Source organism: Lissotriton helveticus, chromosome 1_2 (assembly GCF_964261635.1).
Source record: "Lissotriton helveticus chromosome 1_2, aLisHel1.1, whole genome shotgun sequence".
In the NCBI taxonomy this organism is placed as follows: Eukaryota; Metazoa; Chordata; class Amphibia; order Caudata; family Salamandridae; genus Lissotriton; species Lissotriton helveticus.
In genome coordinates, this window is record NC_136058.1 from 231,005,583 (window position 1) to 231,032,084 (window position 26,502).

Here is a 26,502-nt window from a genome sequence, read left to right on the forward strand (position 1 = left end):
TTATGATCACATGTAGGGCTTCTATTCTCTGCCCTGACCTCGGGCAGCAAAGATATTAAAGCATAACACATTTTCAATACCGAAATCGCAGCCAATGTTATTATATGCGGCAACTGGGAGCTCAGGCCGGAAGAAGCCTCTATCTCATATATCACACTCTTCCCCTGCAGGTGTGCCTGTTTTTTAGACAAGAATTAAAATGGCATTTACTTTAGATTGTGATGAAGTTAGGGATGCAAACTAGACTTGCTTATTTTCATACATATTTGCCTGTAGCCGTTCTGAACAAAGAGAACTGAAGAAACCGTGATCCATTTAGGAAGGCACTTTGTGAAATCTCACTCATTCTCAAACTAGGGTTTGAGACTGTAGTGGTATAAACAAGGCACAGGGTCAAACTGATTTGCATATGGCTGGGTCTGAACTGGGGTGGCGAAGTGAGCTAAACAACGATGATGGATTCAATCAAGAGCTGTGACTGGGGGTGAGTGTCTGAAAAGTTTCAGCGCTCCATCCATCATCTCCTTGTGTTTGCTTTGGCATAATTACCGGCTGGCCAGACCTCACACGTTTCAAAACACATTTTACACCCCTAATTAAAAAAAAAGAAAAAAAAAGTTTTGCCACATCGTTGTTCTGTCTCCTCATGCATGCATCTATAGGCGTGCAGGCTAGAAACATGCGACAAAATTTGGGGAAATTCGAAATAAAACCGGAGCAAAATTATTGTAAATGGTGCGCAAGTAACGTGCCCCGATAAGTTATGTATTGTTTGTTACTGAAATGGAGTGTTAGGACGATCTGTATTGAAAATTCCAGCAGGTGGCGCTGTGTCTAAACCCACCCTCGTTTACGGTACATGAGCACTATATGAAACGAATGAAAAGCCATCAATTTAAGCCAAGAGAAATCGCCAAGAAGCAGGACAGACAAGACGCGCTCTGAACGCTCTCGGGATGTCCCTGGACGTGAGCGGGGTGCTTCAGGCCGCTGCCTTGCTGTGCGTCGCCGGGTTGTTGCTGAAAGCGGTCACACTCTATCTCCAAAATAGGAAGCTGGCTGCAGGTTTTGCAAGTTTCCCCGGACCCCCCAAACACTGGTTCTTTGGTCACGCCAAGGAGGTAAGAAGGGGGATTTCCCAGCGCTTTGACTCGTTCGGTCAGCCGGGCGAGGTGTAGCGAAGCATCGATGGTGCCGCCGCCGTGACTTCTTAAAGCAAAAAGCGCCTTGTTTAGATGTCCACAGAGTCACGGAGGAAGGCGCAGGAAACACCATGGTCCATGGGGCTTGTTTACAAGCCTCTTGCGCCGCCGGTACTTGACTTTTTCCTATGTTAAAAGTGGCGCACCAGTGTCGCATGAGACATGTAAATAGGCCCCTATAAATCTAGTGGGGACAGGGACAGCATTGTAATGTCCGAACCAGGGGTATGGGTTGGTTCCAAATCACGAGCTGAACTATCGAAAAATGAAAATGGACCCAAAAATATCACGAAAAATATAATAACGGCTTTAAAATCGAAAAACTTACTTTTCAGCATTTAAAAATGTATTTTTCATCAGTTGTCGCTGTCTCAATAATGTGCATGCGCTAATATCGCTGAATCAGTTGACATTTATTGAAATTCATATTTAAAAAAAAATGAAACAGGAATAATACCCTAACAACATTTCCACATGTTGCCAAAATGTGTCACATTCTCATGTCTTCGATTTAGATAGCTAATATTGTTATTATATGTGTAGCACGATTATTTAATAATACTATACATAAGTGAGGTGCTTTGTAGAGCACAGGTCGTCTCTTGAGTTACTTCAATGTGCTCTCGAACCGGATGGTTAAGGAGAATGATGAATGGTGTCATTAAGTGATGGGCTGGGGATCATACAATTTGGCCAAGTGGGGAAGCCAAGATTTGAGCGCAGGATTGCATAGTGTAGAGTTCAGTGACTTTAGGGTTAGATCCTTTTCTATTTTTAATGCCCCACGCCAAGGCTTTGTTTTCAGTTATTTAAATAATTTTATTCAGTAAGTGTTGTTTTATATAGTTCAAAAAGGTACCAGACCTGGTGGCAGGGGACTTGAATTGGCTTCTTTGTTGGCTACTCACAAACTTGACAACGTTATGGATGTTTTAGGTAATTGCACAGAGGTACTATCTAATTTTAGGGGATGACGTTGCACGCCTATAATTGATTACTTTTTTATATCGCCCAATGTGGAGGGTTTGCTGTTATCAGGGAAAGTTATTGCTTCCGATTTTGGAGACCATTACCCAAATGAGGTGGTTCTCTCCCTGGCTCCTAAACCACATTATTCAATGGAAATTGGAGAAAGCAGCCTTGAACCTTCATCTCACGGTCTTAGATTAACATGGAGGACAGTTGCACCTGCAACCCTATTCCAGAAAGTTATTCGAGATAATCTCCCAGTGGTTATGGCTTGCCTTGATGAAGATTACAAGGCCCACCCAGTGGCCACAGCTTTTGAAAAGCTTTGTTCCCTTATTAAGAAAGAGTTTATGAGACACATAAAATCCCACAGTAGTAATTAGCCAGGAGTGTTCCATTGTTAATCGCCAATTACCGCAGGCTCTTAAGGTCTCTCCTAGGAATATACAGGTGAGAGGTCTACAGTAAATTTATAGGCAAACAATTGTAGCTAATAAAAAAGGAACTTTTAGACAGGCATTTGGACTCCCTAGATTTGACTGCTAAGAATAAGACTAGCATACGTTTTTAGGTAGCAGAAAAAGAAACGAAACCGTTCAGCCAGTTAGAGATTAATTGCAACATAACCAGTGCCTGGGAACAGTACTTCTCTAACATCTATGCACCACTTTATACAGTCTCTGAATATATACCGCTCATAAATATTACCCCAGTACAGATACCTGTAGGGGATGTTGAGGAGGCCATACATCGGAGTAATGGGAAAAGGCCCCATTTAGGGTACCGATTGACCTCTATAACATAATCCAGGATTCTGACATCTGATGTTATTGAATGTTTTTAATGGCTTAGAACATTCTCCCCTACCAAGAACTTGGTCCACATCAATAATAGTCCCTATCTTTAGGAAGGGAAATCGCTCGAAACCAAGTTGCTATAGGCTGATCTCATTAATTGATACAAAACTAAAAATTCTGGGAAGGGCCCTATATAATTGGATAAAAGAATGGGCAAATGATAACTACATTTTTATCTGTGTCAGTATGGCTTTAGATCTAAGATTGGCACTGTAGAGCAGTGTTTTAATCTTAATCTACTGATTGGTAAATACAGCATAGCACAAAAGTCCCCATTATACCTGGCATTCATGGATCTGTCCCCAGCGTTCAACAGTAATAAATCGCTCGAAGCTGTGGTCCACTCTTTTAACTCTTGGTATGGACGAAACCTTGGTGTACTTTATAGCTCATTTGCAGAGAGACATGAAAGCCAGAATAAGATTAAACGCTGAAGGGGCGGTGTCATGGGCAAATGGAATTTTTAGGGAAGTGAGACAAGGATAGACTCTAGTGCCGCTTTTATTAATTTCATATATAAATGATTGTTAGACCTGGCATCATTGGTGTGAGTCTCCCTTCCAATTTGACGGATTGCCTCCTCTGCTTTGATATGTTTTTGCTGGATTAATGCTTTGGACACTGTGGCACTGCTAACCAGTGCCACAGTGCAAGTGCTCCCTAAGTTAAATTGATGTACTAATTGGTTATTCCATGATTGGGTTATTTGATTTATATGTTAGCCCCTAGTACAGTGCACCATGTGTGCCCAGGGCTTGTAAATCAAATGCTGCTGGTGGGCTTGCAGCACTGGTTATGCCACCCACAGAAGCAGCTTGTAAAGTGTGTCTCAGGCCTGCCATTGCAAGGCCTGTGTGCAGTCTTGCACTGCCGTGTTGACTTGGCCAAGTGCACCCACTTGCCAGTCCCTAAACCTTCCCTTTGCTTCATATTAGACACCCCTATAGTAGGCCCAATGGCAGGATGCATTGTAAGTATAAGGTAGGATATGCTCTGATGTGTGTAGCATGTTCTAATAGTGAATTACTGCCATTTTCGTTGTTCACTATTGACGGCTACCTGTTCTCATAGGCCAGAATGAGCAGCTAGATTATTACATATTTATAATCCTAACTGACTCAGGGAACATGGTAGAAATTCGGATTTCGTATGCATGATCTCAGAATAATAAAATACATCTTTTAGTAAAGTTTATTTTAATATTCTGTGTTTGCAAATACCACTTTTTAGAAAGTAGATATTTGCTTGCCTAAACATTTGAGCCTGCCTCTGCTGAGTTGTGTATTCCTTGTCTGGGTTTGTGTATGACAGGGCTGGGGGATTCCAGGAGACAGGCTGGGGCAGCCCAGTGGTGAATAGAGAGATCTGCATCTAGATGGGAGGGAGGAGTTGCACCTGGGACCTGAATAGAGCTGGGCCTTCCCTCTACAATGCTGCCCCCCCTGTGGCTTGTCTGATGTCTCTGCCCTGCACTGTGAAAGGAGAGGGGGAATCATGTCAACAGAGTGCTCCAGAGCTGTATCTTCCCTCCTCTGTGCTGGCTCCACCTCCTGTGGGGCAGCTGATGTCAGATGCACAGTGAAAGGAAGAAGAGAGTCATGTAAACAAAGTGCTCAGGAACTGGTTTGAACTAGGCAGAGGCCCCTCTGCCTTCTGAGAACAAAGGATTTTGGGTTGTGTATTCCTTGTCTTGGTTTGTGAGTGACAGGGCTGGGGATTCCAGGTGACAAGCTGGGGCAGCCCAGTGGTGAATAGAGAGATCTGCATCTAGATGGGAGGGAGGAGTTGCACCTGGGACCTGAATAGGGCTGGGCCTTCCCTCTACAATGCTGGCTCCACCTCCTGGGGTTTGTCTGATGTCTCTGCCCTGCACAGTGAAGGGAAGAAGAGAGTCATGTAAACAAAGTGCTCAGGAACTGATTTGGACTAGGCAGAGGCCTTCAGAGAACAAAGGATTTTGGGGTATACATTTCGGGACCCTGATCCCAAAAAATTAGATCACTTCTGGAACAGGAAACCTTTCTGCCAAGGCGAAGAACCAAGGAAGCTGCAGGAGTTTGGACTGCCCCTCTGCCAGTGTGCTGTTTGCTTGGTTGTCCTGCAGTGGTTGCGTCAATGCCAAGGGAAAGGTGAAAGAACTTTGTAAGTACTTTCATCTACAGAATATTCTCGAACTGTCCTTGCCTCCTGCTGAATTCTCACGGACAAAATACTTCACCTTCAGCTCCCTCCTGAATTTCATTCCTGGGAATTCTGACTTCAGTCACTTGCGTGCCGCTGAGAGCTGGAAGCGCAACGCTTCGAGAAGGAGTGTGTCGCTGCCGCAGCTGAAACTATTGCAACGCCGGAGAAGCGAGCTTTCGTCGCATCTCCCTGGAAGCGTGTGTTCATCGAAGCTGCCTGCTGTCACATCACCGGAGAAGCGTGACACCATCGAAAGAGTCGTCATCGCATCGCCGGAGAAGCGTGTCGCAGGGCCTGTCGCGGCTCCAAGGTACAGAGTCGTGGCAAGGCTGCCAGGGCATCATCGCATCGTCATCGCCGCATCAAGGGCGCCATCTTCTCGCATCACAACCGGATCATCGCATCGCATCAAGGCGCCATCTTGCGCACCGCAACGGGCCCGCAGGCCGAGAATCTAGGCATCACCTCTGCACCGATAAGGCTCAGGACGAGTTCCCTACTCTGCGCAAGCATTGAGGAAGGACGCAACCGTTCCCCCGGGTCATGGAACCGACACATCTCCCCCTTTGCGAGCCTTTTGTTCACTTTGCGTTACGCATCCAGGTACTTTGTTGAGAACTTTGTCGCATTTACCAACACCTTGAACTAAGAGACTTTAATCATCTTTTAAGTAATCTTAAGTGTAGTATTGTGGATGTTTGTCGTTTGTGGTCTTGTGTTTAAGTCTATATAAAGAATACTTATTTTTATAAAACCAGTGTTGTGTCCATCTGTAGTGTTTTCATTGTATTACTGTGTATATCCACAAATGCTTAACACACTGCCTCTGAGATAAGCCTGTCTGCTCGTGCCAAGCTACCAAGGGGGTGAGCAGGGGTTATTAAGGAGTGTAATCCCCTTTATCCTGACTTAGAAGTAAGGGTCCCTATTTGGACAAAGGTGAATACCATTGCCAACTAGAGACCCCCAGATCTAACAATGATCTTCATCCATTTTTACTAACTGCCACACCCGATGTACGTAAAGTGAAAGGCTCCTTTTTGCCATCATCGCTATATGCTGATGATGCAGTTTTAATGGCGCGTACTCCAAGGGCCCTACAGTAGTTAGTGCATAGTTTTGTAAATTTTATGAAACCCTTGGATCTACGCACTCATTAAAAAAATTTGTACATAATGACTTGTGGCCCAAAGAAACTGAATTTATAGTCATTAAAAGTGGGAAAATCCTGCTTAAAACGTACTCTCACTTTCTCATATCTGGGATTAACCTTTATAGATAATGGTCAGTGGTTAGAACATGCTGCACAAAGTAGCAACAAATTATCAAGAGCGGTAATTCACTGCTCAGTATACCATAACCAAGGAGTTCTCCCTCCCGTTTTGCAGATTTTTAAAATGCAGTGTATACCAATAGCGGCTTACTGGGCAGAGGTATGGGGCATTAATACATTTAGTTCAATTCAAGTGAAAGAAAATAGATTCTGTAGAAGAGTTTTAGGGGCCCCCATCCCTACCTCAAATTTTATTTCCCATAATTAATTGAATATCTCTTTCATTGAAGACTACATTTACGCATGTCCATCGCTACTATGGCTAGCACTATGGAGGAACACAGAGGTTAGTCTCACTAGAGAAATTATTTTAGATTGCCTCGTCTGTGAAAAAGGCAAGAGTATTCCATGGCTGGCCACCGCCGAATCCCATTTACGGAAGTAGGATTTCAATATCTTTTTGAAAACCCAGATAGACCAGATAGATAGTAAGAAAGAGCTCCCATAGCCCAATATAAATCCTTACAGGCTGATAGATTAGCCGGTGAAGGTTTAAAGTCAAGGGTGGTGGTCTACATGAATCTAGCAGTGAACAGATCAATTGCTATGTATCTAACAAAACCTATGGGGCGATTGGAGAGGCGGTTGCTGTTTCGATTTACATGTTGTGTATCCCCCTAGGATTTCAGGAAAACTTAGACAGAATTCTTTGTCCTTGTAGTGGAAGCTTAGGCCAAATGCTGCTAAATGTTTTATTCTTTTGTAGTTTTTATTCTATTTATACTAAAAGGTTTTTACTTCCTTTAATTGAGAAGTTTGCCATTAGTGATTTTAGAGAAGCATATAGCAAGCTGCTTCAAATTAGTGATGATGAAAGCATTTTCGCTGTGGGTAACTTTGTGAAAGTGGCAGTTCGAGCTTGTATGTCAATGAACGCAAATTAGTAGTGACTCAAAACCCATGGCCCATGGCCATATATTTTAAATGCAATTAATATCCTATATGAAATGTCAGTTTTAGTGTTTCTCTCTGTTTTTAAAATGTTTCAGAATAAAGAAAATTGAATTGGAATTGAATTGAATATAGTTCAATAAGTAGGCTTATCACACCTTAGATAAAACCAAAGCTATACATTCATATAGACATACATTTAAAGGTGTGTTTTTCTGTCTGGAATATTTTCACAGACTAAAGATCAAACACAGTGACTGAAGATATCTGCCTGAAAACATGCCACAGGAGCAAACTCTCTGGGTGTCCAAGGTGGTTTTGTTTTTAGTCAATTATTTAATTGCAGCCTTTGATGTGTTGAGTTACTGCTAAAACCGGTTTGTTTTTCAAGTCAGTAGAACCTGAAGTAACATTAACATAAAATAGTATTTCCTGCTTTCACTTAAACTGTTATCTCCCTTGGCTTGGCACAAAGATAGATTTTAGGAGCGGCCCAACACTTTAATTAACACAATTAAATATTTAAGAAACCAAAGAGGAGATAAGAGCCACACAGAATTTGCTCCTCGGTTATAGGGCTTCAAGGAGATTTAGGTGATGTTCAGCAAGGCTTCAGAGAAGGCCACTGTTTAAAATCTGTTCAGGCCTAAAAATCTAGACGGCTATTTCTCCCCAGCGCCCACTGTTCCTAGTCACAGACTATGGTAATTTTGAGGGAGTTCTCCTCCATGCTGTTACAGAAAGGGCACCATTTCCTCCAGTTGCACTTGAGGCAAAGTGTAGTACATGCCACACAGCCTTGTAACGTACCTTGCCTCTAAAAATGTACACACATCTTCTCATGCATGTACAGGAGAAACATAGCCATATTATATGTCCACTTGGGACTACCTATTCTGTTTCCTATAATCCTCTTTTACTGGGCCCGCAGCCAAAACTAGACATGTTCCCAGTTCCGCTCATGGAGCAGACTAGCAGCTGAAAATGTGTCAGTTCTATTTAGCCAGCCTTTAGCCTTTCTTGCTCCTACTGGTCCTAGTTACCACGGTAAATCTTCTCTGAGTACCTCAATACTGTCTTGGGCTAGGCCTTACCCGTCACAGGGAATGCAAAAGGGTCCTCTCAACTTAACAATTGGTGAGTATATTTACTTTGAGGGCTTTGGGTTTAGCGGCCAGCTGGCGGAACACAAATAGACGTTCACAAACGGCATGGCTTCCAACTTGCCTAAGGCACTGTTTAGGTTGGTATGGGCTCTTGCCATCACTAACTGCACTGCAAGTGTAGTTGTTGCATGCCTGTCAGTTTCTATGTTAAGATGATATACAACATCATCAAGGCTGATATTGGCCAAATCATCGCTGACCATTTAGATGCTACTCTTAGACGCCAAACCTGTAGTAAGGAGACCATCCTCCTTATCACAAAGAGGGATGTTTAATCTTTGCTGTCATCACTTAAATCCAGCTTCCCCAATGATGTTTGTTCTGTGTCCTTGTCTTGAATGCCTTTACGCATACTGTGATACCAACCTTCAGATGTCAGCAATGAAACAAATTATTGCCTCATTTGTTTGCTTACTGTGGTTACCAAAGTAGGTGATACATTCCTAGCTGCCAGGCTTTCAAACCAACTTGAATCATTTGCCATCTTGCATTTCTTAGAAATGGGCTGTCTGTCATTCATGGATGGGAACTGACACTGTATTGGTGCCAGGACCGGATGTTCCAAGATTGAGCTTTGATGCTAGACAACCTGCGAGTATTGCCCTCTTGAATCATTCTATTGTCTTTGATGTAGTAGACCATATCACTTTGAACCAACTTCATGGTGTGGCCTTAACATGGTTCTCTTACTTGTTTTTTTTCTGGGGACAGCCAACCATTATAACACAGGGGTGTGGAATTTAATAAAATATCTACTTGTCCATGGGCCAGGTTGCTTAATAAATCTACTTATCCTGTAACAAAATCCACTTGTCCCCTTTGTGCCATGTAATGTGGCAACAAATTATGGCAGCAATCTCATTATAGAGGAGTTCTGAAATAGCTCTCTTAATATGCCAGGACTCCTTCTATAGTAGGGTTTGAATGCTAGCAATTTCCTTCTGTTGCCACGTTTTCGCATATCTGCACACTGGGGCTGAAGTTAATGGTAAGCAACAGTTCCAAGGTTGCCCTTTTGAGTCGGTGCAAGCCTACTAACTTGTATGCTTTATGGGTTTTCATCAACTCCTCTATAATCTTTTCCCGTACCGAGAAAGGTTGGAAATTTACTCCTGATAATGGCAGACATAAAACTTCTTCCAGGGTTGGGGGAAAAGTTGGTGAAGGGAAAGAGAACTTTAAAATCTACACTTGCATATTTGCTCATGCTAAAATGCAGTTCACAAACATTTTCTAGGAGTACTATTTATTGGCTTACTTCTGTAAAGTCTTTTGAATTCACGAAAGACGTATATCTGCAATTAATGCAAGGACATGGGAGCACTTTAGATACTTTATTTAATAATTGGGCCCCTAATTAGGTCTGGCGTTAACCATGACCTTTTGTGATTATTACAATTCTGTCTCTCTCCATCTCTTTCTCTATCGGCTAGCTTCACTGTGAGTGACAGCATTCTGTTCTTTCACAAGGAGCATATTGAGACACATTCATTTTGTTCAGTGCCAGGAACGGCAATGTTTGCTTTTTGAGACCAAAACTATTTTTGCTTTTGCCAGTTTGTTATAATGGAGAGGGTCAAGCAGCTCCCACACCAGTAAGGTTTTACAAACACCATACCAAAACAATTCATGCATTGACAAAACCAAAAGGCTGACCAACAATTTCAAACCTATTGGCTTTACCAATGTTTGTTGATTTGTATGTTTCCCATCATCTTATTAAAACTGGTTCTACTGACTTTCCATGATGAATGTGTTTGGAAAATACTAGCATACATCAGCACATTTGACTATATGATGATGCAAAGAAATGGTACCTAAAACTTTACAGTAATTTAGCGAAATGTTTTTGCATTTTTATGTGAACATTTTATTTTGAAAGTAAAGAATCATCAATCTTGCTTTCAAGCTTCTGCAAATATTTGCATCTAATCAGCGAGCATTCTGGGTGCAGTATACATAGCTTCATATTGCTAAACATTTAAAACGTGTGTACACATTTTTATGCTGGACCACTGAGAGTAGTGCAGTCTGAGCTTACAACATTTACTTAGAGTGCTCACCCTAATAATAAAAGCTTCGCTTAAATGAACCATAAATACAAGTTTGAACAGCTTTACAACATGGACACAAATATTACTTTAACTGCAGGCAATACCTTTCCCTGAGCCATAATGTGGTACTGTAAACTGGCAACCAAAGGGTTTGTGCTGTAGGGGCAGGGCTTAATTTGAGCCGGAGCTTGCCGGTGCTCAGCACCGGCACTTAATTATGGGGGCCGGGTCTATCACTCGGCATTAAGTGCACCTGTTCTCCTGCCTTATTTTGATTTTTTAAAAGTCGTGCGTGTCTCTGTCTGCGCACTGACTGGTGGTGACTCTGGCAGGCACACACAGAGTGTGGCTGTGTGGCGCTGCTGTGTTACTGCTGTCACTGTTGCCAACTTGCCGACTCTGACTGTCCAGGTCGTCGACTTATATGATGCATGCAGCATACAGCTGAGCTGCCCTGCTCTCTGCTCCGGGTCCCACCAGTTAACTTACTCTCTTTAAGAATTCCACTTCCCGGCCGCGGCGCGGATCAGGGCCCCAGTGGGCGGGAGTCCGGGACTTGTTGTTTTGTAACTTTTGTTACTTGTTGCAGGGGCCAGGGGCAGGCACTGGGCAGGGCTTTGCTGCGGGGGTTGGGGCTGTGCGCGCCAGAGGAAGCGACGCGTGCGCAGATTGCATGCAATTGAATGCATTGCACGCGCATTTTCTCTGCCCGCCCCAGCATACCCGCACCTCTTCCCTCGCCCGCCCAAAGTTGCTGGTGGACTCGACTCTGAGTTGGGAGAGGCGAGTGCTCAGCAGGTGAGGGCGAGGTGCGAGCAAGGCAGGGCAGGGGGCCTGGCAGTGGCGTGAACGTGATGAATTTACTGGTGGTGGCCAGACCAGTCAGGTTTTTTAAATCATTCCTGATTGGTCTACCTACCACTGCTCCAGCAGCGCCTGGACAAGATGGCCTGGGCCCTGGGGGTAGGCCGGCGCCGGCCGAATTTCCGAAATAAGGCAGCAGGTGAGGTGAGGCGAGGCGAGGCAGGCAGGGCTGGCAGGGCCTGGGGGCGGCGGGGGCCGCAGGCGCAGGATTAAGTTTTTTTTTTTAATTAATTAATTATCATTGTAGTTGGGTTATCATTACATTACACATACATTTATTATCACATGAAGATTGGCCTGGACGGAGGCTGGGAATGATAGGCGGCGTAGGCCTGGCCAGCAGACATCATGAATTAACAAAATAATCTGCGCAGGTGAGGCCTACAGAATAGATTAACTTTTTTATGTTCGACGTGACGGTCACACTGCTTAAATGTTGTTTTGTTTCTGATGCCCTGGCTAAGGCTAGTTTGATCATCACGAATCGATGGGATGCGCGATCATGTTTAGTGTGCACTCAGTCACTGGCTATTTGTTACGCAGTTGTGGGCTGCCTGTAATCAGTAGAGGATGCAGGCCCAGGGCAGGATTCGGTTTCGTTTTCAGGCCGGGCACGCTCATAAAATCTGTGGGGGAGTGGAAACAGAGAGCTGAGCTGTATTTTAATGGCTCTCTGTGGTGACCTCGGTGGAATTGTGGCAAACTAGAGAAATTCATGTCCGAGTCCCGCTCCTGGAACCGACCATAAGAAAGGTTAGTGTGTGTAACCTCGAAAATATTAATTTTGTTCTTTACAAATACAAAAAAAACCTGCAGTAGTGGTACAAATGTCCTGCCGGGTGAGGCAGAGAGGGGTCTGTCGAAGTTGGGGAGCACAGCCTGGCTCGTTCCCGAGAATTTCACAGTTTATTATTATCCTAGCACTACAGAGTCGGCATGCCAGAGCCAGGTGGGCCTCGGCGTGCTATCGTGCACACTGTAAGAATTCTCAAGAACAAGACGTGGTAAAGATGTTTTACTTTTTACTTGGTTCTCAGCTCTGCTAACCATCAAGGAATGGTTTACAACTGGGAGGTGCTAGCCGAAGCTGGGTAGTAGAAGGGAGGTGATTGAAACAGGGATACCGCATTTGCATGGACAGTCCTGGTTTTTGGACATATATCCGGGTGTCCAGATAGCTTTCTCCAAATTAAATACATGTCCCGGTTTTGAAACGAGGTTAAGCCAGCTAGAGCTCTGCACTTGAAATGCTGCCTATAGAGATGAACCTCTCCTGATAATTCTTTCAGCACCCTCAGCGCCTTAATTTGCCTGTTGTTTTTATTCTGGTACCAATGATGAGCAGAGGATTCTATGGCCAAATCTGTGAGTTATTGTTATCTCTTGTGCGGCGGCGCCACCAGAGTGGAGCTCTGGCGTATCCAGGGTCCATTCGGTGCATTCGTGGGCGTGCAGCACCACCGCAGCCATCTGCCTTCTTCCCGCTTGATATAAGGATATGGTTCAGCAGGATGTTTTTATTTAAATACTGCGTGCCCTCGGGAAAAAATTGCAACTGCCAAGTCCCCCATGCCGGAATGCCAGTGGACAACTTAATTTATGGCCTTCTCGACATGTGCTGCCCTGTTTGTGTGTGTGTGTGGAAGGTCACCTGTTTGTGTCCAGTGGTCGGTGAGAGCTTGCTGTATCTTTAAAAGGCACAGGGCACGGGCCTGCCCTGAACTCCAGTGTGCAAAGACACAAGCTCTCAGGATAACTTCTACAGTACTTCAGACAGAGATGAGAATCCGCAACTGAACGCTCCTATCTTCATCAGCAATTGGCCTGAGCATCTGTTGGCTGTGAGCATGTGCGAGTCCACAGACTGCTGCTTGGATAGCATCAGTACGATGCAGTAATTATTTTTCAAAGCACTGCCTTTGCTGAGGGAGTTGGTAAGTGAAAGGAAACTCATGATTCATGTTCTCGCTTTTGTCTAGTAGCAGTTGCCATAAAGTAGCTCAGAGGATTAATGTAGGTGCTGCAAAGAACGTGTACTATGCATATAATGTGGATAGCTCAATGGGTTACTGCTTTTGTCACAGAAATCCTTTTATTGCTTGGTGTTCAGCCCCACCGGACGCTGAGCTGGGGTGAGGTGCTGTGCTTACAATATATGGGTTTAAAAGCACCTGCTGCATAGTTACTTATGTGTCTATTTTCTAGGCAACAATAAACATGTCAAAGATAACTGATGATAAATGTGCCTGTTGGAAAGAAATCAGAGGTTGGTCCACTGGCAGTTTGACTCCTCATAAAGCAGCACAGAGGGTTAATATGCCTGCTGCAAAGAAAGTGTACCACTAACTAATATGGATAATTTCATGGGTTACTGCTTTTATCACAATCGACTAAGTTAGTGCCCTTCCATTTTAGCTGCTTTGCAACAGCTTTAAGATATATTTAGAGTTTCTTGTTGCCCAAATGGGTGTTATTTCTGATATGTATCTTATTTCCATTGCTTGATTTTGCTTGTGCGAGAGTGTCACTTTAAGTGTCACACATTTGGTCTTGAATGTCACTCATAAGTACACTAAACCATGAAAATGTCACACATAAGCAATCTTAAACCTTGGCAGCTATGTTACTGTTTTTGCTGCCCTTTGTTCAGTGTTGCTGCTGGGCGGGACACTGATTGGGCAATTTGGAAACTTCAAACCTCAATGGAGATCTACATGAAGTGCTGACATTCTGTGAAGCAAAGAGATCGCCCTTTCAAGTGGGGATAGCATGTAATCCTGACCTAAAAAAGTTAAAAGGCAGCTCCTTTTCAACATTGTCTCTCTTAACATTCCTTTGTGATAGGGACTGTAGAGCACCCAGTACTTGTAACTGTCATGCTGCTTCACTTCAGCCACCATCTTGCAGTGAAGCTCCCATATTGCATCTGTCCAGGGTCCACTAAATGAACCTTTGCTACCATGTGCTAATTTTCTGGTACATGAGTCAGAAGTGCCCGTTGAGGATGTGGGTGGGGCATCTAGAGTAAGTGGGTGGAGCTGAGGGAATTGGGTGTGGCCTCCTAAAAAAATTTGAGCACCTGCACTTCATATTTTACAAATTAAGCACTGTGTAGGGGGTTAGGCCTGCTTGTCCCAAGGACAAAATACACATGAAAACTTGACTTCAAACAATATAACCTGGGCGTCGGGCTTTAGGAATTCCACATCCATGCACTTCTATCCCTTTAATCAAAGCAGATGCCTGTATCTGATGGTATATTTTGTATGATTTATTCCATAGCAACCCTCTGTTTAAAATATATATGCTCTTGCTCATGGTCATTATTACGTCTTTTTGAATGGGTTCGGTCTCCCATGGAGGTCATACACAGCTAATCCTGTGCTTTGATTGGCATCGCTATGAGGTTCAGCACACTCTCCAGGCCTGTTTGTGTCTCCTGGACCTTACTAATAGTAACATGCGTGGGGTATAAAAACAGAGGTTCTTATGTTGGGCAAGAACACTCTGTGCTGTCATTCCATTGGCTACTGAGATTGATCTGTCTTGTGTTCTGAATTCAAAATTAGAATGCCTAAAGTTTCCAGTTGATAAGCCGCTGTTTGTGGGGAAATCAGATGAATGTGTAGGTTGTAGAAAGCTTGTATTGGGAACACTTTGAAACTGCAGAGCATCACAGAAGACTTCAATTAAAAAAATGGTCCTGCTTTTTATTCCTTGAGCGAAAGCAACATCCATACAAAGCATGTCAAGTAAGATCGTTGAATACCAAAGACATCCCGCACCCCCAATATATACAATGCCCATGCATTTGAAAATAGCCATCATAACAACCCAAGAGCGAGCTTGCTTGAACAGTGAAGACCACTTTGAAAAGAAACACTAGCTAACTTCCAACGTGGGGCTCGTTTCCCTTCACAACATTACGATATACACAAATGAAAATACAAACAAGCGAGCTCAATTACTTTAGCACTTGCGTGTATGCAACACCCTCCCCTTTTATTTATGCCAGTCAATAATCCTGGAGTCTTACAGGTTAGCGTCTTACTCTAACATTACTGGAAATGCTGCTGGCAATGCTGGCCCAAAAACACACTATTGATGGACGAAATGCAGAACAAATGAAAACATTCACCCCCAGTCAGGAGATCTGGGTTAAATCCATCATTCTTTTGCTCACCATACCACCCCAGTTTAGACTTGGCCATATGCAAATCAGTCTTGACCCTGTGCCTCCTGGGAACAGTGCAGCCCGAACTGCCAAGCCATGTCCTCCCTGGACCGGAAACAAGTATCCTAGGACTGGTTTTAGGGTTTCCTCCCTCATCAGCCATGATAGCTTGAATCCAGTGGCACAGTGAGCCTGAGACACACGTCTGAGCATACCCAGCTCACTAAGGGCGAGAAAGCAATAGATACACAATTAAAGGACGGAATGCAGAACAAATCAAAACATTCACCCTAGTCAAGAGATCTGTGTTAAATCCATCATTCTTTTGCTCACCATGCCACCCCAGTTTAGACCTGGCCATATGCAAATCAGTCTTGACCCTGATCCTCATGGGAGCAGTCCAGACCGAACTGCCAAGCCAGGTCCTGCCTAGACTAGAAACAAGCATCCTAAGACAGGTTTGAGGGTTTCACCCCTCATCAGCCAGGATAGCCTAAATCCAGTGGCACAGTGAGCCCGGGAGGAACGTCTGTGCATACTCGGCGCACTAAGGCCTAGATCCAGCAGATTCCCTATTCTCACCGCATTCCACATCCTTTACGTCCAAAACATATTACACCCACAATTATCCAAGCTCATCATCTTGCCCTTGAGTAAAGAAACTCTGTTAAGATTCCAAACACTTCCTCCCTCAATACGCACAGCATTTCTAAAGACTTGACTACCATGAATGGGATCTGACCCAGTGGCGGCTGGTGACATTTGAAAGTGGTGGGCCGTAAAAGTTCTGGATGAGTGGCTAGTGGCGAGTAAGCATAGCGAGCACGCCTCAGTGTCATAGAGAGGGGAATTGTATTTAAAAAAGAGTGGGCAAATGGTGCATTTTCAAGCAAATTTGAGAAAGCAAGAAGGTTACTGAAACTATTTTGAAAGTGTAGTTATGCAGTGGTGTCAGTTTGTGAATGTAACATGAAGTACCACATAATCCATCTTATGCTGCATAATCGTCAGATTTGAACAAAAAAACAAATTAGTTTCTAGCTCAAACAGATCAAAAGTTACGAAAAACATGGCAGCATGTGTTCGTTCTTTTGCAGCGGAAAGCCCGTCTCAAAGGTTGACTTGTCATCTTTCAGCTGCTTATTACTGTACGTGGGTGGTGGTAAACTGGTACTAATAAAGTGAAAGCTTTCCCCAGGCAGTTACCGTATGTAAAGACCCCCAGTTCACACACTTCCCTTCAAAAATTAAATAAAAAGACTCCCAGCTTTCTTGCACTGAGCAGATAAAACCAGTGACACTAGCACCTCTCACAAGGCCATGATCCTGCTACCCAATTGCACCCCTTCACCCCACTCTTGTGATATGTATAAACCATATGTACACTACTCCATGATATGGCTACTGGCTCTTTTTTCATCTCTTCCTACGCATACGCCTTGGAGTGCTTACTGACTGCATCAAACCTCATGAAAAACTCATTGAACCGGCACTTAAAAGCGCTGAATCTGTTAATGACATGTGATTCCCTGTAAAAAGTAGCATGAAAGAAAGCATTTATGACACACCAGACAGGCTACGAAAGAGAGGGTCTAAATAGATATGTTTATTTATGTCATGCATACGTTTTCTGTCGGTATTTTCAACAAGTTATGTATTCGATTCCTAATGCTATATGCAGCACTCCACTCTCCCGAGCCTAGGCAATTTTCAGAGGCGGTTCTGAAAACTGGGTTAGTTACAATATTCATGAGCCGAACCCCTTGCATCGGTGTTATACAGTTGCCAAGTTTCCCGGTTCCAAGTGTAACTCGGTAGTCCAGTCCTGGTCTTTCCTTGATGGCAGACCTAGATTTGTACTGGGTTGGGATTAAATGATACTACAAGGCCCTGAATTATAAAATGAAACTGAGAGTGACCTTACTAACCAGACACGACTGCTATGAAATGGGTTCTTTTAACGGTCTTTTGCACTACAAAATAAGCAGAACCCCGCTAAAAGCAAATTTACCAGAGTACTATCATCAATGCTTTTGGTATTTCTTTTACAAGGCATTGTATTGAGTTGAAGTGAGTCAGAACTTCAATACCCAAAATGCATTTGATTGTCACCATCTGGCACTGAAGACCCGTCACAGTATTCTGCAAACCTTGCTTACATGCAGAGCATGTGAACATGTGATTCACGCGCCGCATTTCTCGCTCCACTCCCTGCCAAGGCAACGCTCTGGGTGCAGTAGCTTTGCTCACCAACAGGCGCAGTGCGTACATTGGGACGTAGCCCCACTAAGCCTCACGGACGCACCATCACTCATGCGCAATCTCGCGAAATAATTATTATACGCGTGTCCCGGTACTAGTAGTACCGGGACACACCTGACTGAAAATGCACTTCTGAAGCCAGGGGGTGGGGCAGGGGATGGTCTGCAGCAACTGAGTGACAGTCCAGACTCGGCTGCCTGCAGCAGTAGAGACAGTGCGCATGTGTATTTTTGGGCTAGGACCAGCCGAACATACGCGCAACAATCTTCCCATTATGAGGGAGTCAGGGACCCAAGGGGGTGCTGCTTTATACAGTAGCGCCAGGGCCGCAGCCCCCAGGTCTCATTATGGGCGAAGAGTAACTGTCCCCCTAGCCAATCCTGGCGCTGCATGCTGCACCAGGATTGGCTGGTCCACCGCGCAGAAGGGCAGGCAAAATGAGGCAATCCATTCATTGGGTGCCGCGGTGTCAGGGGCGTAACAAATGCCCCCACAGCCCCCGCGGTGTGGGGGCCCCACTCTCTTCAGTAAATGAAGGAGGCCCCCTCAGCTCTTCATTGAGAGCTGTGAGAGAGGCTTGCGCTAAAGCAAGCCTCTCTCCCTCTAAAGCAGGTGCAGGCTGTCTGCACCTGCTCTGAGCCCCTCGTGCTGACTGAAGAGAAACAATGTAACAACTTACATTGTTTCTCTTCAGTCAGAGCCTGCCTGGAAAAAGGGGGGGGGGCAGAGAAAGCATTCCCCACAGGGCTCTCCTCCTCTGAGAAGAGACAAGGACAAGGATGGGGTGGGGACTCTGAGACAGCATTTCCCAAAGGGCTCTACTCCTCTGAGAAGAGACAAGGACAAGGATGGGGTGGGGTGGGGGCCCCAGAGACCACATTCTCCAGGGCAATGCTCATATGAGAAGGGATGAGGCAGCAAAATGGTGCCCTCAGGTAAGCACTTAGAACGCACCATGGGCGTCCGCAGGGGGGGCATCGTGGATCGCCAGTGCGTCTGGAGTGGGCCCAGTCAGGGCCGTCTCTAGTCCATCATGCTTTTTAAATGGTGCCATTGTTCCAGGTGGCAGCCCCCTCCATTGGGTGGGAAGGGTGCAAGGGGGTGGCCGAGAAGGGTGCAAGGCAGAGGGGTGAAGGGTGCAAGGTAGAGAGGAGAAGGGTGCAAGGCAGAGAGGAGAAGGGTGCAAGGCAGAGGGGAGAAGGGTGCAAGGCAGAGGGGAGAAGGGTGCAAGGCAGAGGGTAGGAGGGTGCAAGGTAGAGAGGAGAAGGGTGGAAAGCAGAGAGGAGAAGGGTGCAAGGCAGAGGGGAGAAGGGTGCAAGGCGGAGGGGAGAAGGGTGCAAGGCGGAGGGGAGAAGGGTACAAGGCAGAGGGGAGAAGGGTGCAAGGCAGAGAGGAGAAGGGTGCAAGGCAGAGGGGAGAAGGGTGCAATGCAGAGGAGATAAGGGTGCAAGGCAGAGGAGAGAAGGGTGCAAGGCAGAGAGGAGAAGGGTGCAAGGCAGAGGGGAGAATGTTGCAAGGGGGATGGTGATGAAGTTAAAAGTTTGCCCCCGGAAACATTTCTGTGGATGCCCATGGAACACACACTACTTTGTGAGAGAGTGTGGGAGAGAGTGGAGAGAGAGAGAGTGGAGAGAGAGAGAGTGGAGAGAGAGAGAGAGTAGAGAGAGAGAGAGAGTGGAGAGAGAGGGTGGAGAGAGAGTGGAGAGAGAGTGGAGAGAGCGTGGAGGGAGCGTGGAGGGAGCGTGGAGGGAGACAGTGGAGAGAGAGTGTGAAGAGAGTGGGAGAGAGTAGAGAGAGAGTGGAGAGAGAGTAGAGAGAGGGTGGAGAGAGTGGAGAGAGAGTGGAAGAGTGGAGAATGGTGCAAGGGGGATGGTGATGAAGTTAAAAGTTTGCCCCCGGAAACATTTCTGTGGATGCCCATGGAACACACACTACTTTGTGAGAGAGTGTGGGAGAGAGTGGAGAGAGAGAGAGTGGAGAGAGAGAGTGGAGAGAGAGATTGGAGAGAGAATGGGGAGAGAGAGAGTGGAGAGAGAGTGGAGAGAGAGTGGAGAGAGAGAGAGAGTGGAGAGAGAGTAGAGAGAGAGAGAGAATGGAGAGAGGGTGGAGAGAGTGGAGAGAGGGTGGAGAGAGGGTGGAGAGAGTGGAGAGAGAGTGGAGAGAGAGTAGAGAGAGAGTGGAGGGAGACAGTGGAGGGAGACAGTGGAGGGAGACAGTGGAGAGTGAGTGGAGAGAGCGCGGAGAGAGAGTAGAGAGAGAGTAGAGAGAGAGAAAGTGGAGAGAGAGACAGTGGAGAGAGAGTGGAGAGAGAGACAGTGGAGATAGAGTGGACAGAGTTGAGAGATACTGACTGACAGAGAGAGACTGACTGACAGAGAGAGAGACTGAGAGAGAGAGGCAGAGACTGACTGACTTAGAGAGATAGACTGATTGACTGACTGAGAGAGACTGACTGACTGAGAGAGACTGACTGAGAGAGAGACTGACAGAGAGAGAGAGAGAGAGAGACTGACTGAGGTAGAGAGAGAATGACTGACAGAGAGACTGACTGGGAGAGAGAGAGACTGATTGGGAGAGAGAGAGACTGACTGACAGAGAGAGAGACTAAGAGAGAGAGAGATACTGAGAGACTGACTGGCTGAGAGAGAGACTGACAGAGAGAGACAGAGAGACTGACTGAGAGAGACTGACAGAGAGAGAGACTGAGACTGACAGAGAAAGAGAGACTGATCGACCGAGAGAGAGACTGACTGACAGAGAGACTGACTGAGAGAGAGAGACTCACAGAGAGAGACTGACTGACAGAGAGAGAGACTGACTGAGAGAGAGACTGACTGAGAGAGACTGGCTGACTGCGAGAGAGAGAAAATGACTGACTGAGAGAGACTGACAGAGGGAGAGAGAGACTGTCTGGAAGACTGACTGACTTAGCGAGAGAGACTGAGAGAGAGAGGCCGAGAGAGAGAGACTGACAGAGAGACTGACAGACAGAGGGGCTGACAGGGAGAGAGACTGACTAAGAGAGAGAGACTGACTGAGAGAGCGACTGACAGAGAGAGACACTGACTAAGAGAGAGACTGACTGACTAAGAGAGAGAGAGAGACTGACTGAGGTAGAGAGAGAATGACTGACTGAGAGCGACTGACTGGGAGAGAGAGAGACTGATTGGGAGAGAGAGAGACTGACTGACAGAGAGAGAGACTAAGAGACAGAGTGAGATTGAGAGACTTACTGGCTGAGAGAGAGACTGACTGAGAGAGAGACTGGCTGACAGAGTCTGACAGAGAGAGAGAGAGACTGAATGACTGACAGAGAAAGAGAGACTGACCGACAGAGAGAGAGACTGACTGACAGAGAGAGACTGACTTAGAGAGAGAGACTCACAGAGAGAGACTGACTGACAGAGAGAGAGACTGACAGAGAGAGTCACTGACTGGGAGAGAGGGAGACTGACTGAGAGAGACTGGCTGACTGCGAGAGAGAGAGAATGACTGACTGAGAGCGACTGACAGAGGGAGGGAGAGACTGTCTGGAAGACTGACTGACTGAGCAAGAGAGACTGAGAGAGAGAGGCTGAGAGAGAGAGACTGACAGAGAGAGGGACTGACAGGGAGAGAGACTGACTAAGAGAGAGAGAGAGAGAGAGAGAGACTGACTGAGGTAGAGAGAGAATGACTGACTGAGAGCGACTGACTGGGAGAGAGAGAGACTGATTGGGAGAGAGAGAGACTGACTGACAGAGAGAGAGACTAAGAGACAGAGTGAGATTGAGAGACTTACTGGCTGAGAGAGAGACTGACTGAGAGAGAGACTGGCTGACAGAGTCTGACAGAGAGAGAGAGAGACTGAATGACTGACAGAGAAAGAGAGACTGACCGACAGAGAGAGAGACTGACTGACAGAGAGAGACTGACTTAGAGAGAGAGACTCACAGAGAGAGACTGACTGACAGAGAGAGAGACTGACAGAGAGAGTCACTGACTGGGAGAGAGGGAGACTGACTGAGAGAGACTGGCTGACTGCGAGAGAGAGAGAATGACTGACTGAGAGCGACTGACAGAGGGAGGGAGAGACTGTCTGGAAGACTGACTGACTGAGCAAGAGAGACTGAGAGAGAGAGGCTGAGAGAGAGAGACTGACAGAGAGAGGGACTGACAGGGAGAGAGACTGACTAAGAGAGAGACTGACTGACTAAGAGAGAGAGAGAGAGAGAGACTGATTGAGAGAGAGACTGATTGAGAGAGACTGATGAGAGAGACTGACTGAGAGAGACTGACAGAGAGAGAGAGAGAGACTGGGACTCTGACAGAGAGAGAGAGAGAGACTGGCTGACAGAGAGGGAGACTGACTGAGAGAGAGAGAATAAGAGAGAGAGAGAGAGAGAGAGAGACTGACAGAGAGAGACTGACTGACAGAGAGAAAGAGAGAGAGAGACTGACTGAGAGAGAGAGACTGAGAGAAACTGACAGAGAGAGACTGTGAGAGACTGACTGACAGAGGGACTGACAGGGAGAGAGACTGAGAGAGAGAGAGACTGAGAGAGAGACTGACAGAGAGAGAGACTGACAGAGAGAGAGACTGACAGAGAGAGACTGACAGAGAGAGAGACTGACAGAGAGAGAGAGAGACTGACTGAGAGAGACTGACAGAGAGAGAGACTGACTGACTGACTGACAGACTGACTGAGAGAGACTGACTGACTGACTGAGACTGAACGACAGAGAGAGATAGACTGACTGACTTAGAGACTGACTGACTGAGAGAGAGAGACTGACTGACTGACAGAAAGAGAGAGAAAGAGAGAGACTGACTGACTGACTGAGAGAGACTGACTGACTGAGAGAGAGACTGACTGACTGAAAGAGAGAGACTGACTGACTGAGAGGGAGAGAGAGAGAGACTGTGATGGAATTGGGGTCAAAGTGTGTATGAAGCTATGCAAAGCCTCTTAAGATTGCTAATGTATTATCAAAATGTGCTCTTTGTAGTTACATCTGCTTTTGAAATACTGCATTGTCGCATTGTCTAATGTTTTAAAACGGAAACGAGAAGGAGCAGTGGATGCACTTTTGTCAAAACTGAACGATGAGTGGGCCCGATGTTGTATATCATGACAGGAGTCTGCTTTAGGAAACCCACTTAAAATTTGGCAAACTTCCCCGGCGTACTGATGGCAGGGACCCTGTAATGAATGGACCACCACCTATGATAATCTGCTGGCAGACTAAGTCCAACCTTTAACTCTACTATCCAGTGTTACTTATAAAGGCTGCATTGGTGACAGTGGCGTAACAATAGCCTTGCCTCCCCTGCAGTATGGCGGGTCGCTGGCCTGAGAGCTCTAGAATGGTACGGAGAATGGGGGGGGCCTCCATGTAGTTTGCAGGGGGGCCCCCTCAAGTTTCATTACGCCACTGCGTAGGGTGGTGGCACTGCCGCAGCCGCACTTATGTATGGCCCATCACTGTGTGACTTCATGTGAAGGAAGCCATGCAGTGATTGGCCATTTTTAAATGGTGACGACATTCATTCTGATGCGGTGGAGTGTGCCTCTCTAAAACATTCCACCACCTCCTTTCCCCAGAGTCGGACTCTGAAGGACTCACGCGGACTCCATTCTAGAAGTAACAGGAGCGGATGACGATGAAGCGTAGGTAAGTATATTTTTTATTTATGTTGGCTCCTTTCAGAGCCCTTCGAGTCCTGCTACCTGTCTGTAAAAACTAATTTTATTGCAAATTGTCCGGAGGACTGAGCCGCTGCCGCGTTGCTGACTGCCCTTCTAGGACAAGGTGAAATACTCTTAATCCTGGGGGTATTCAGTACATAATTTGTATGGGGTACAAGTGTAGGTTTCTTTGGAGAGCAAAGTTGGTACTGCTGAGTGCTTGGACGAAACGTTGGTGGTGTACCTTTGATTTCACCCCACGCCTCTTTTCTTCCACTTCCCTACATCTTCTCTACTTATCTCACTCATGCAAGTTCATCTCTATTTCTGCTACGAACATTGGTCATTTTTTTCGCATTCTTGACTCACTTTTTCTCTCACTTGCTCTGGGCCAAATTATGATGAAAAATAAATCTTGGCCGGTTCCACTGCTTGCAAGTTCCTCAACAAATTACGCACTTATATTTCTTAAAATTAGGGACCCCACAGCTGATTTGAGGTGTAAGCAGAGTGAAGGGGGCCACGATGAAGAAACGGAGCTGTGTTCTAAAGCATGGCTTTTATTGCCCACTTGAGAATGTCCTGGCAAGTGCATAGCTTCGCTAAGCAACGGGGCATTGAAAGTTCACTACAGTTTAAAATTCAGCTTCCTTCCGGTAGGCAGAGAGAGCAGCATTAATAAACTCGTGGGTCAGCAGATAACATATTTTTTAATCGTTGTATCAAAGATCCTTTAGCCAGTGGGAGAAGTTACTAGCTCTGAGTTTTTGCATTTTGCATTCTGGTATTCTGAGTCCTGTTGTGCTCATGGCTGGGACTACTATTGCAAAGAAAACAATCGGAAGCTGTCTGACGAAGATGGCAACATAGGTTTATAATAATAAATCTATGCTACCATCACCTTTAACAATACCTAGAAGTTCAGAAATAAAAAGTTTATTTCTGAACTTCTAGGTATTGTTATAGGTGTACAACAGGTGTGGTGCAAGGATTGTTTTCTTCCATCACAGGTTGGGCTCCCATGTTCCGACCCTGTTGTATGTGTCGGGAACACAGCACTCTTCTCTGTGCACAATATGCAGTACTGATATACTGCTGTGCTGTGTATAGCATCCTTGGTGAGCAAAGCTACTGCACCCCGAGCATTGCCTTGGCAGGGAGTGGAGCGAGAAATGCGGCGCGTGAATCACATGTGCACATGCTCTGCATGTAAGCAAGGTTTGCAGAATACTGCGACGGGTCTTCAGTGCCAGATGGTGACAATCGAATGCATTTTGGTTATTGAAGTTCTGACTCACTTCAACTCAATACAATGCTGTTAGATCTGGGGGTCTTTAGTTGGCAATGGTATTTACCTTAGTCCAAATAGGGACCCTTACTTATAAGTCAGGATAAGGGGATTACATTCCTTAATAACCCCTGCTCACCCCCTTGGTAGCTTGGCACGAGCAGACAGGCTTATCGCAGAGGCAGTGTGTTAAGCATTTGTGAATATACACAGTAATACAGTGAAAGCACTACAGATGGACACAACACAGGTTTTATAAAAAATAAGTATTCTTTATATAAACTTAAACACAAGACCACAAACGACAAAAATCCACAATACTATACTTAAGATTGCTTTAAATATGATAAAAGTTAAATTCGCAGAGTTTCGGCGTTTGCGAATGCGAATTTGCCAGATGGTATGTATTAAGGAAAATCTGGTGCAAAACAAGGAATCCCAAAATTTGCGATTCCTTATTTTGCAATTGCTTTTAAGGAATCGCAAATTTAACGATTCCTTAAATGCAATGTATGAAGCAAAAAAAAATGCAAATTGTCCTTAAGGTATCGCAAATTACCACCAAATTCAAGTTGGGGGTAATTTGCGAATTCCTTGGAAAATGCACATTTTTGCGTTTTTCTAAGTGCCATGTAACGCACGTACATGCCCTTAGGGCATGTATGTGCGCCACATGTGCACCCATGCTTATTTCAGGGGTTCAACAGGGTGTCCTTTGGACACCCCTGCGCCCTTGAAATTATTCTCAATTTGCGATTCTCAAATTGCGAATCGCAAATTGAGAATAACTTTCCATTCATTCCTATGGGCCTCCTGGCCCATAGAAATGAATGGGAAAGTATTCCTTAATTGCTATTCGCAATTTGCTAATCGCAATTAAGGAATACTAAGAATTCGCAAATAAATTGCAAATTTGTGCATACATCACTATTTGCGATTCTGATTTCAGAATCGCAAATCAGGTTGATGATACATATGGCCCTTAGTTCAAGTTGATGATAAATGCGGCAAAGTTCTCAACAAAGTACCTGGATGCGTAATGCAAAGTAAACAAAAGGCTTGCAAAGGGTAGATGCGTTGGTTCCGTAATCCAGGGGAAATGATGCGTCGTGCCTCAATGCTTGCCCAGAGTAGGGAATGCGTCATGATCCTTACCGGTAAGGCGGTGATGCGTAGATTCTCGACCTGCGGGCCCGTTGCGGTGTGCAAGATGGCGCCTTGATGCAATGCGATGATCCAGTTGCGATGCGAGAAGATGGCTCCCTTGATGAGGAGATACGATGACGCTGCGTAGACGCCCTGGCAGCCTTGCGACGACTCTGTACTTTGGAGCCGCGACAGGCCCTGCGACGCGCTTCTCCGGTGATGCGATGGCGATTCTCTCGATGGCGTCACGCTTCTCCGGTGATGCGACAGTAGGCAACTTCGATGAACACACGCTTCCAGGGAGATGCAACGATTTCAGCTGCTGCGGCGAAACGCTTCCTCTCGATACGTCGCTCTTCCAGCTCCCAGCGACACACAAATGTCTGGAGTTGAGATTTCCCAGCAAGGAAATTCGGAGGGGAGCTGAAGATGAAGTCTTTTGT

The 26,502-nt window shown here is 45.7% G+C and overlaps 1 protein-coding gene across 1 annotated transcript in view; it reads left to right on the forward strand.

Annotated features, from left to right (window-relative positions):
• Positions 1-924: 924 nt before the first annotated feature.
• Positions 925-26,502, forward strand: part of LOC144799978 (cytochrome P450 4B1-like) — a 549,397-nt gene continuing 523,819 nt past the window's right edge. Inside the window, exon 1 of the mRNA XM_078671637.1 lies at positions 925-1,121. Within this exon, the coding sequence (XP_078527763.1) occupies positions 957-1,121 (165 nt within the window). The 5' untranslated portion in view covers positions 925-956. The remainder of the gene's footprint in view (positions 1,122-26,502) is intronic.